General features: G+C 40.4%; 1 protein-coding gene across 1 annotated transcript in view; it reads right to left on the bottom strand.

The window, feature by feature from the left end:
- Positions 1 to 12,753, bottom strand: part of cdh23 (cadherin-related 23) — a 138,119-nt gene that overhangs the window by 73,003 nt on the left and 52,363 nt on the right. The window contains exon 8 of the mRNA XM_026310064.1: positions 11,682 to 11,760. Within this exon, the coding sequence (XP_026165849.1) occupies positions 11,682 to 11,760 (79 nt within the window). The remainder of the gene's footprint in view (positions 1 to 11,681; positions 11,761 to 12,753) is intronic.

Genomic DNA, 12,753 nt, shown 5'->3' on the forward strand with positions numbered 1-12,753 from the left:
AAATAGCAGCAGTTTGTAAATGTGAATGTTATAAGACTGAAAGAGGGCTGCAACAGTCAAGTCTACATGGAGCTAATTGACGTAGGCCTTCTTAAAACAGAGTTTTCACAGACTGGCAGCACAGCAACTCTTCCATCTGCCACTTAATGTTTGGTAGACAGTAAAACCTGAAAGCAGTGGCTGAATTTTTATTTAATTTAATTTTTTTTTTCTTTTTACAAGAGACAGATTTTTGTGTGTTTTTAAAATAAAAAACAAAAACTTAATATTGAGAACACACATTAGAAGCTAAGGCTTTTAAATGTGACCCATAGTCTACCACTGGAATTAACATCACTCCTGATTGCTAGTCAATATGTGTAGTTTTGTGCCTTTGGTTCACTCTTGTCATTCACAGAATATTTGATATGCACATCCAATCAATTTCTCTTCATGATATAGGCTGTGTATGTGCCAGCAGAGCTCCATGACCCTAGGAATACGTACTTGTAGATAACCGATGGAGGGATGGATATAGGCTGATAAAGAGTGACTATATAATATAAAAATGTCAATATAAAAGTTTTTCAGGCAGTTTTTAGTGATTCTGACAATATTTAAACAATTAAACTCAAACTACCTCCCAAGTTCACACATGCATTTTGACTTTAGTTTTTTCTAAAAGGGGTAGACTACAAACCTTGAGATACACTTTGAGGGATTAAGAATAAGTCGCTTTCAGGTGGTTCATAGTAATAGCTGAGGTCTAGACTCTGGAGAAACACCTTCAGATGGTAAGTCTGTAGTACACAACAACTAGGGTCAACAGATTAACCCACGCCTGTGTTCCCCATTCCCCGCTCGCTGGCCTGTTATTGACCTGTACCTAGCCTGCAATGGAGAGGAAAGAAGCTACAGAACAAAGAGCACAGAGGGGGTGTGGAAAAGAGAAGCCAGGCCAGCAGAGAGAGCAGAGCCCTCAGGCAATTAGCCAGGGTTGAAAGAGAGAGCAGGTTTAAAGGAACAAAAGCTGCTGGTGATTATATCTAATTTACATAATCCACTTATTGGTGGGACTTAAGAGAACTGAGTCTGGGAATATAGTATGATTCCTTCATTACTCAAGGTCTCAAAACATTGTAAAGATTCATTTAAAATAATAAACACATGCTGATTATATTAAAACTACCTGTGGCACAAGGATTACATTGTGTCATCTCAAACCACTACAACTCACAGCTTGATTTAGACACAAAAGCAAGGTTTCAGGCTAGGGAAAGATCAAAAAGGTTCAAATTAGTGCTACGTCATGGTTATGGGACACGTGAAAAAGGTGATGTTACTTGAATGTGAGCATATGTTGTTTGGGCTTAAATTACTGATGCTCTCATTTTTTTTTTTTTTTTTTGGATAAGAGTGTCAGGAATTTGGGTAGAAGTGAAAACACTCCAGATAAGAAACTAATAAAACAGAGCACCAATAACCAATAAAATGTTCATTTACAAAAAGAAGATCACTAATTAAATGTAATAATCCTAGAGCAACTACATGAGCCAAGTTGCTTGTTAGTGCATGATTATAGGAGTAAACCTGGATGAAAAAAAGCTTAATTTGAGTTGTGCACCAGTTAAAATCAGCTGACACAACATTCATCGCTTTACCTGATGGGAGACGCAAGCATGAGGTTATTAACAATTGTGGGCAGTGGGGAATAACATGCATTAGGGACCCAGGCCAACTCAGTGTGGGCACCATGCCTCTAAATTGGTTTGTCAGCTTCACCGCCCTGACTGGTACACCAGTCTACTCCAACAGCCGCTACGTACCCAGATGACTGGTCAACACCTGGTGTGTAGATGCAAATACACACACCTGCAAAATCACACAAGTGCTGGGCGTACTGTAGATGCACATGGTAGCAGGAGACTGCTACTCTCTGTATGTACAGAGCTTTGACTCACTGCTTCAGGTTCCACTGAACGACCTTCCACCTTAACTCTGCTGTGTGTCAAGCTTGACCAGAGAGACAGACTGAAATTACACAGTAACTCATGGATCCCACTGAGAGAGAGAATATAATCATATTCTAATTGCTGATAGAAAGTGTTCTCCAGCGATCTGCTAGCGCACTGTGATTAGACCCCCAGGAGGTGAAAATTGCACTATAAATTCAGCAAAAATAAATACAGACTTTCTATTTGCATTTAATTTTCCTATTTGGTGGTGATGTTTAGTATTTCATGTACGCATGGATATATAGGTATTTCAATTCAGAACTCTTATGTGGATTTTGTGAGTGTGCCTTAGAGTGCATGGGTTGCTAACTGGCAGAGTTTGATTCTATGATGTGAGACTCCAGGGGATTAGCCATGCTCTCACATTACCGACAGTACTGGACTGGAAAATGAGAAACCATGCCATGATTTTGTCTAGTGTGGGGCGCATACTCAAAAGCACTCACACACACAAATAAATGCCTGCAAGCAAGCATGTGTGTACACACGCATGTATGCACGCACACACACACACACACACACACACACGCAGACGCACACACACCACACGGTGCAAATTCAGCGTGTGTGCAATAGCTTAAATAGGAAGTACTACAATTACAAGATAAAAGTGATCCAAATAATTTGCCACTTTGAATAATCTCTGTATTACCAACCCATAAGGAAAAACATGGTTGCGGATTTCATATTATCTATTGACAAACACATTTAAAGTGAAGGCTCATTTGCTGAGAATAGTTTCATCTTTTAATTTCTCTCCTCCACTTGCAAAGAGCAAAACAGTACAGACAGTGTACTGAGTGGAAAACATGCATGCTGATATTATGTAGGGATTACAAAACAGTACAGGAGAAACAAGGCATTTGATCTGATGACCTCAATTGGGCGTATGGCAAGTAGATGACGATTACTTTGTCAGAGCCATGAGCTTTTGAGGACAGCTGAAGCAGGAGTCCTCTAAGTGTAATGGCCATGACTAAGCTAGTGACAACTGTTTTCTCTAGTTTGTGACAACATCATGGGGGCGCTGCCACATTCTAGTAATGTGATGTGGCATGCCGCCAGTGTTCAGAGTCTTGCGGCTAAGATTCTGTGTACTTTGCTAAATGTACACTAATTAGTGTCACTTTTAAGGATTACGCCTACAGGCAAATCATGTTGATGATGAGGTTTTAGTTATTGTCTTCAAACTATTCTCACTTCTAAACCTAAATGAAAAGCTTCTCACATAACACTGACTCGCCTGTGCACGTGCATCTGTGCATTGACACACACCCCTCAGTCTATGACAGCTACCAGTGCATTTGTATGTGTTTTTGTGTGTGTGATGCGGAGTGATAATGGCCCTGTGGGTGTCTCGCCATTGGCAGACAAGCTGCATTTCATGAATACTCAATGAACTAGTTTCATCAAAAGTTTTTCTTCAAAACGGTTCAAGGACAAATATATAAAGAAAATGGATGACAGATGAAAGCAACTTCCATTTTTGCCCAGGTATCACACAGCTGTGTATACTGGTTAGATATACTTCCATGCTATGTAGGAAATCCCCTTGCCTCAGCTTTAACCAGCAGCTCTTCCTGCTGCAACTAGAGTTCCGGTCAAAATCAGCATGGAGCATCACTTTGATGGACAGTGCATCATTTTGCAGAGCAAGTCCATTTTTGCCCATTTATGACCATAATGGTGAACAGTATCCCACCTGATTTTCCAGCAGGCAATGTTCAATTAAATTCAGCTTTGACACTTTTTTAAACACTGATACTGACATCCAGTGAGATTGATGTTGACAACAATTTTACTGTAAGAATGGAGTTATGCAACTCTTGATGTGGGGTATTAGTAGGAAGTGAGGAATAAATTTCAAGCATGGAAGAGAAACTTGGTTCTCTATGACCTGAACAGCACAAAGTGCATTGGCTCTCAATGGAAACAGCAGGGAATGTCTGTGATGAAGTCACAGATATGGGGTGAGTGGGGCTTCCAGAGGGTGCTTCCTATAGTGATCTACCACTTTAAACAAGACTAAACTGATTCTCAAACTGGTCGCAGGCAAAAAGTACTGATTTTCAATCTTCAGGTCTATAAAATAATCAAACTCAGAGATATTACTGGCTTTAATCTGTCAGCTCATATTTTCTCTTTTCAATAAAGCATGAACTCTCTGTGTGTGTGTGTGTGTGTTTGTGTGTGTGTGAGAAAGAGAGAGGTAAGAGAGAGAGAGAGAGCATACAGTGTGTGTGACAATGTCTGATACTCCAAGAGTAGACTGCAGTAATTGGGATTTACCCTCCTATCTGATATTTTTTTTGCAGTTTGCCAGACGATACAAAATCTGCTTTTGCACACTCTATAAAACAACAGCTGGCTAGAAGACAGCAGCAGAGGAAATTGGTTCTGACATCTGGAAATGTGCTTGTTCAGATCTGGGTAGCTAAGGAAACATTTCTCAAAGCAAGCAGCAACCATTTTATCCCATAGATAAACGAAAAAAGGCAAACATCCTCGTCTTACCAACTGATCCAGTGCATTCAGAAAGTATTCAGACCCCCTTCACTTTTTTCAATTTTGTTATGTTGGAGCCTGTTTCAATTTCCCCCCCTCTCATCTACACTCAGTACCACCTTTTTCAGTCTTTTTGGGTATGACACAACAAGCTTTGCACACCTGGATTGGAGGATTTTTTGCCATTCTTCTTTGCAAATCCTTTCAGGCTTAGTCAGGTTGGATGGGGACCGATGGACAGCCATTTTCAGGTCTCTCCAGAGATGTTCCACAGGGTTCAAGTCAGGGCTCTGGCTGGACCACTATAGGACATTCACAGAGTTGTTCCTAAGCCACTCCTGTGTTGTCTTGGCTGTGTGCTTAGGGTAGTTGTGATGTTGGAAGTCTAAGGTGAGACCTGGGGAACAGGTTGTCATTCAGGATATCTGTGTACTTTGCTCCACTTAGCTTTCTCTCTACCATGACCAGTCTCCCAGTTCCTGCTGCACAAAAAACAGTCCCACAGCATGATGCTGCCACCACCATGCTTCATCCCATCATGTTGGGATGGTATTGAGCAGCAGGTGAGAGGTGCCTGGTTTCCTCCAGACATAACTTTCAGAATTGAGGCCAAACAAAAAATTTTGGTTTTATCAGACCAGAGAATCTTGTTCCTCATAGCAGCCTAGCCAAGCAGCCTTCATATGTTTTGCACCGAGGAGAGGTTTCTGTCTAGTCACTCTGACATAAAGCCCAGATCGGTGGAGGCTGCAGTGATGGTTGACTTTCTGGAACTTTGTTCCATCTCCACACAGGATCTCTGGAGCTCAGTCTGAGTGACCATCGGGTTCTTGGTTGCTCCTCTTTTATTAAGGTCCTTCTCCCATGATTGCCCGTTGCTCCTTGATATGCATTGCCAGCAGTGAGGCCTTCTATAGAGAGGTGTGTGCCTTTCCAAATCATGCCCAATCGATTTCATTTACCATAGGTGGACTCCAATCAAAGTGTAGAAACATCTCAGCAAAGATCAAGAGAAACAGGACATACCTGAGCTAATTTTTACATGTTGTTGCAGAGGGACTGAATAATTAAGTAAATGTGATATTTAGTTTTTCCTTTTTAATAAATTTACAGACATTCCTTAAATTCTGTTTTGGCTTTGTCATTATGTGGCACTGAGTGTAGATTAACGAGGAAAAAATGATCTTAACCAATAGCAGTATGAGGCTGCAGTGAACTTCTAAATGCATTGTAAAGCATGAAATATTTACATTAGGCATGTAGAATTTTTTAAAAACAGTTTTCTTGAAGAGGACATAAACCAATGAGATCAAGAGCAGAATGCCTTTTCTTATTTTGCAAATTGTTGTATTTTCTTTTTAACGTATACATTATAAACTACCTGATTTTGAATCATTGCAACAGTGGGGCATGAGCTAACAGAAGAAATTTTGCAGATTAACTTTTTTAATTCAAATTTGAAAGTGGCTGGAGTTATATTTTTAAGGAGGTCCCAGATTATTTTGACACTATATGATTAAGTGATTTTTAAACTAGCATTAGCACTTTGAAATCTGTTCTGTAGGTCACCAATAACGTTTTTTAATAATCTTTTTGGGAAGACCAGAAAAAAGACTTTTATAGTAGTCCACCCTTCCAGAGATGAAGGCATGATTTTCTTGGTGTGTGCTTGACTTGATAAAATGCTTTTGCTATGGCCTTCATGTGGCTGCTGAAGCTCAGATCTGAATCAATTAAGATGCCAAAATTTCTCACCGGAGTTTTGGTCCTAATAACTGTGGAATTGAGTTCGGCAATAGCTTTAATTGTATGTAAATATTTACTTACTCTAAGAACTGCCAGAGTGAGTCTAAAGTCCTATTAACAAGGGACATACTTTAATGTCAGTCTTGCATATCTAATGCAACAGACAGAACTCCATTCTATCAAATGTGTCAAATCACACTGACTACAGATGATACATTCAGCACCAGCAATCTACTGAAACTCTCAACTCTTCTTCTGACCATTAAATACCTCAGTTTTCAAGGAGCTGAGCATGTTCACTAAATCAATAAAATCACTTCTGATTCTTCTTTCACAATGTCTTGGAGGGCATCTTGCTGCTACTGTAACTAACTAATCCCATTCACTGTGGATCAGTATAGTGACAGGAAACAAGACCTGTGGTGTTTGTAGGCCATTCTTGTGTAGTAATCATAAATTGGGATTCCACTGATTTATATAGTAGTCGCCGTTCATGCATTCTAGCAGAAAAAACACAAATATCAGCAAAGAATGTAAGCAGAGAGTAAGCAGAAAAGCATCGACAGTATAAGAAAGCAGGAATACAATATAAAGTGAATATAAAAGATCAAATAAGGCAATACCACTCTACGAGACCTATATCAAAGCCAGAGAGTTCTGGATTTGATTATCAACACTACTGCTAGACTCAAATCAAGTTTGAATTGTGTTGTGATCAGTGTCCTACAGACTATCTGCCTTGTTGAAGAGATTACATGGCAGTGGGCTGCAGAGAGCCTTGGAGCATCTAATTGAAAACCCAGAGAAATCCCAGCAACGTGGCAGTCACAATAAGAACTCCCCATAGAATAACAGGTATTAGCCTTGTTCATATTACAGCATGCCTGCTGATATGAGTTAAGCAGTAGCAGCATGGAATCAGAGCATCGGGATGTAACAGTACTGAAGGACAGAGATACATGTGGAAAGCCAGACGAGGGGAAATAATCGCCTTTACTACTTATCAGTCTGCCCAGGCGGGAAATGGTGCGCCCATATCTGTCGTTCCCGTATTCTGGGAGGCGGATGGAAGACAGTTGTCCCCCTTGGACTCATTGCACTGGATAGTGTTGTCTGTCTAGCAGTGGCAGACAGGGTGCATGCATGCTGCTCCAGACAAAGGTCATGTAAGTCGGTAGATGTCTGCGGGTACGCATGTCTGTGCCAGTGCAATATGTGGTTTCACGCTACAACCTCGAACAAACTTCGAATCTGTAATGTAGATAGTTTGGAAATAGGAAAATTAAGCTATCTTTTATCAATTTAATCAAATTTTCTGCTTGGGCTGCTCCAAATTAAAATCCAGTGCTGTCAATTATTTGCTGCAGTTTTACAACACAGAAACAACACAAGGAGGAAAGAAGAGGAAAGAAAAGAGTAGAGGTGGAAAATGGTTTATGATGGGATAAAGCTGGGTTTGTGTGTGACACAGAGATAAACAAGAGGCTGATATGAAAAGCTTGTGGGATGTCCTTTCAATCTGTGAGACATTAGGCTGACTTTTCTTCTGCTGCTACTTGTTCTTACTTTTGCACAGTGGTTACACAAACTTTTACACAAACGCTTAGCTACACAACACCTGGACAAGATTAATTCCCAGTAAGAGAGAATCCTTTACAGCTGATGAGCATATTATCATAGGAGCTCTAAATTTTTCTTTATGGTTTTGTTTGGGTTAGCTAGTAAAGATTTTTCAGACTCTATTGTTCTAAAACATTTAACAGTTGGAGTCAAGATGGAGATCATGCTGATTTAACAAGAACTGTTAGGGGAAAATTATTTTCACATTCCCAGTAGTGACTAGAGCAGGGGTGCCTCAAGAACCACTTCTCCTCTTGTTTTCCATCTATCTCTGCTCTATCCACTGCTGATTACCTGTGCAGCCAATCAGACACTAGGAGATACCAATTAACTTCAAAAAAGAGAACCTGTACACCTGGCAAATTCTTTGTCTAGCCTCCCTGCATCTCGTAATGGGCCAATTACCAACATGAGACTCGAACAAATAAATTTTTTAAACAGAACTTTAATGCACATTTAGAGCAACTGTATATAAATGTTGTCTCTGGCCAAATTAGACTGAGGGAGAATCAGGTAATTACAGTTATTGCCAGAGCATCTCCATAACTTTTATCTGGTCAATAATGATTTATCAGTGACTCTGTACAGGTGCCACCCCCACAAAAAAAGGCTTGCAGAAATTAAATTGAACACAAATGTTTAGTTTCAGTCCAGCAGTCTACAGAATTAAACATATGCATGTGGCAGTTTTCACATAAGAAATAGGGAGAAATTATGGTATCTGTAATTAAGAGTATTATCATCTTGTAGTGTAGGGCAACACTAAGAATATGTAATGAAATCTTTATTTTACTAATAGTAAGAGAACTTGTCGTGGTTGGAGTATTTGAGGTGAGAAAACACGATCTTAGCAGCAAAAGACATTTTGAGAGGTTAGAGAAGTGAGCGTGTGACCGGAGTTGTTGGTTTAATCCCCGGGCAGAATGCCATCTGAGGAACAAGTGACAGAGCGGCGCCTCTACAGTGCCCACACTGCAGTGCCCCTTGAGCAAGGCCCTTAATGCTTCCTGCTCCAGTGGAGCTGCGTATTGACCAGTAGGTCAGACTGTGGTTGCACTGGGCAGCTCCCAGCTGAACGTAACAGTGCAATCATGAAAAACTGAGGTAGATTGTCAGTACCTGTAGTCTGAATAAATAAAGGTTAAAATAAAAATAAAACAAACAACATAAGCTTACAGAAAGCTCGGGTCAGTAGTAGGCCATGATTAGTGTTTTTGATATATAATGAGACGAGTAGGTCAGATGTCTAACAAAGGATAAATCACACCATGTGGACCAGGAATTTACCACCAGATCTGCCCCCCTCAACGTCCACAATCATAACAAACCACAACTGCAACATTGGAAGCAGAACACTGTTGTAATGCTATCTCTTATACACACCAAATCCCAAATCTGCCCTCTGATTGGAGGAGGGAGAGGAAATCCTCATCTTGAATCCCACAATCATTAGCATAAATCACAGCTGCAATTAAAACCTCGTTTATCTTAATTACTGAACTAATGAGACGAGTCCCACAGGACTGAGCCGCGATCTCTGAGGACACTCGGGGCAAGAAGCAGGAAGGCAGGAGAGGTGTCGTACAGAGACGCACTTAAGTCTGCAAACAAGAACACCCTCACACTAACCTGACTGCAGCTGAACACATGAGCCTGGGTAGACAGAGACTGTGCAAGTACACATGTACAAGCACACACAAACACAGAAAAAAACACAACTTTATCATCCCGTTATCTCCTGGCACTGCATCACCCTTCAACTTCCATTATCTATCAGACGTATAATGATTTTATCAAGCCAACAGGCTCCATCTCCATAAGGGCTTACTGCGTTGCTATAACTCTTGATTTTGCAACGACTGGGAATACATCGCACCACCTAATTAATGTCTTTTTAATGCTCTTCTCCTCTAGAGCTTAACTCAGCCCTTCAACTTTACAACAAACACAACACACAGCAATACAACATGTGGCAGCAGATGGTAAGTAAGACTGAGTAGGTGTGCACACAGAATAGGAGGAGAGTGTTTATGGTGAGCTCCATGAAGAGGTGGTCTAGGCTGTGGATTCTGTGTCCTGAGTGTACCTGGAATCACATGCACACATGCTCAGAAATAATACATTCCCCTGCACATGATTACATGCATGCATGGGGTCAAACTACAGTGATTCAGCAGATGGAAAAACAAAGAAATTCTTCAACTAAAATTCTCATGGTGTGCCAGAAATGTCAAGTAGTGCCAGCTCTACTCAGCTAACTGGAATTACTGGATGCAGCGATATCCTTCCATCCTGGCCATTTTGGCCAAGACGAGGGCTGTGTACAGTACAGTCCGCACAGGTGTAATCCTCACAGCAGATGTTACTTTTCAACACACAGGTCAGTCCTGAAGGATCTTTGAGGGATTGTTCGTTCTTCGGGGTCAAAATGCTGATTGTGGTGAAAATAAACACCCTACAGGGGTAGTAAAGCTTTAATAAAATGTGCACCGACTATAGGATCAAATGTCTTTTGTCTTAATAGCAATATAGGGTTTACCATCAGAGGTAAACAAAAGGTGTGCTACACCTCACAGAAACTTCCTAACCCAACCAACAGGCAGAAGAGATTTGGATTAGATTGGTAAATTCTTGTGAAGACATATGTGTAACACATTACTCAATGCAATTACCCAGATTTGAAAATTAGATATTTTTCCAGACGTTGCAATTATTTGATAAGTTATTTCTAAGAAAGATGTATAGCAGCCATAAAAATGAAATATTATTGTTTCCTGGGGACTCTTACTTACTATTACTCCTTACTTTGATAACTATAATACCATGATACTGGATGGTGACACACATCATTCATATACAGTAAATATCAAATACCAACAGAACAGAATGTACACAATAGCCAAATTATTATATTTTCCTGAGTGAAAGGATTATTCACCAAATAGGCAATTAAAACCATAAAGTCCAGCTGGAAATCCATCTACATACGTGTCGTCAACATGGAAAACTTTCATTTGTCATGTTTTTTTTTTTGGCATTACGCAGAAAAGACTAAGTAAATAACAAGATACCTGTCTAATAGTGACAATTGCAGCCCTGGATCAACACCAAGATCTGTCTCAGCTCATTGTCCCAAGGTTAATCTGTCCACCAAGTTTTATGGAAAACTGTTAATGAGTTTTAAAGATATCCTCCTGGCAGGCAGACAGACTGAGTATCTGGCAGGCACAAACATCACATCCTTGGCAGAGGTAAGAAAGTTCAGGAGTATTAAAGTAGGATCACAGCTACAGCCTTATCAACAGCATGCAAATTGTAGCTTCAAAGTAAAAGTCTCAGGTATAATAACACTAACACAAATTAAGTTTTTTTTTTTTTTTTTTTTTGGAGGAGGCCCAATATGGTGTTCATTAGCACAGATATTATATCTAAGCACATTTTACCCAAACTGCTTCTGTGATGTGTAATAAAACAATTGTAACACCACAAGTAGGCAATAACGGAAAATCATGAGCTCACTTTTTTCTGCCAAAGGTAAAATTTGTCATGCTGACAAATCATAATCCTGTTTTGATGGCATGGGCCAACATGTGAATGATAATACTAAATGAAGGCTGACTTCCTCACAACTGCACCAAACAGTGATTAATAACTGCTTACGGGCAATTCTACTCTCTAGTACTGAGACACAGCTCTCTGCTGTTATTGACTGTTGTGCTTGATGAGATTTGGCTATTATTGCTGTGGGATTATGATAAGAAGTGATCGATTCCTCTCTCTATGCTGTGGATGTCAGATTGATTATGTGACTCAGACCTGAGATGATGGTGTAGCCGATGCCTCTTGGTCGTCCAAGATCCTGGTCAATGGCTGTTATCTTCCGCACTTCGTATCTCTACAGACACAGAAAACATACTGTATAAGATGAATGTAGTCTTCAGTTACATTTTTAGCATAGCCACTAATCTGACCTGCGTTCAATGACAAGAAACCTACTGTAACATCACAGCAAATAGCTGTTGGCAAATGAAATAATCCAGTTCCTATTTTATGCAACTTGGCCTTTGCTATGTGTACAAAATTTTGTTAGTGGGCTTTAAGAGCACTGTATTTCCAGTACCCTGCCATATTTCCACATCACAAAGGAAAAAAGCAGTAAATCTGTAACAAAAAGGCAGACGGCAACACAATAGGCAAATCACAAACTATTTTTTTCATCATGGAGTGTGCTATTAGCAATTCACTGGGGTTTATTTCTCCTGTCATTGTTTCAAATCTCTCCAGCTGCGCCAACGAGTCCACAACTCAACAAAACCACAGTACGACAGAGGAGGGGGCTATAAGAAAAGTCTTTGATCCGCTGAGCTTTTTCAGCCTTCCTGTCTCAATCAGACACGGTGGTGATGCTTAAAAACCCCTGTGCTGCAGTAAGAGATCAAGAGACCCTCCCTACTTCCCAGTTTCCTTCCTTTTCCCCTCCTCCCATCCTCTGTCCCTCCTTTATGCCCCTGCTGTAACTCTCTCACTCACACCCAAGCAAGTTACCTCCAATTGATTCGGCAAATTGTGTCTAAGGCATGTTTATGCTCCATTTCTGCCAAAGCATCTCCTGTCATTGACCAATTACTTCAGAATCAATTACAAGCCTTTTAGAGACTGATTCACACCAATCACTAGCTCAGAGGGGAAGACACACACAGACACACTCAAGACAAATTTAGGGACAGACTAACAGAGGAATAAAGAACAGAGAAAGAGAGCGGGGAGAAGAAGTGATGCTGAAGTAATATGAGCAATATTCTCAAGCTGTCCACACAAGTGGAATATGTTCAATCAACCATCAAAGATACAATCCCCCTCCTGCAAACACACACGCACACACACACAC

Source organism: Mastacembelus armatus, chromosome 15, assembly GCF_900324485.2.
Source record: "Mastacembelus armatus chromosome 15, fMasArm1.2, whole genome shotgun sequence".
NCBI lineage: Eukaryota > Metazoa > Chordata > Actinopteri > Synbranchiformes > Mastacembelidae > Mastacembelus > Mastacembelus armatus.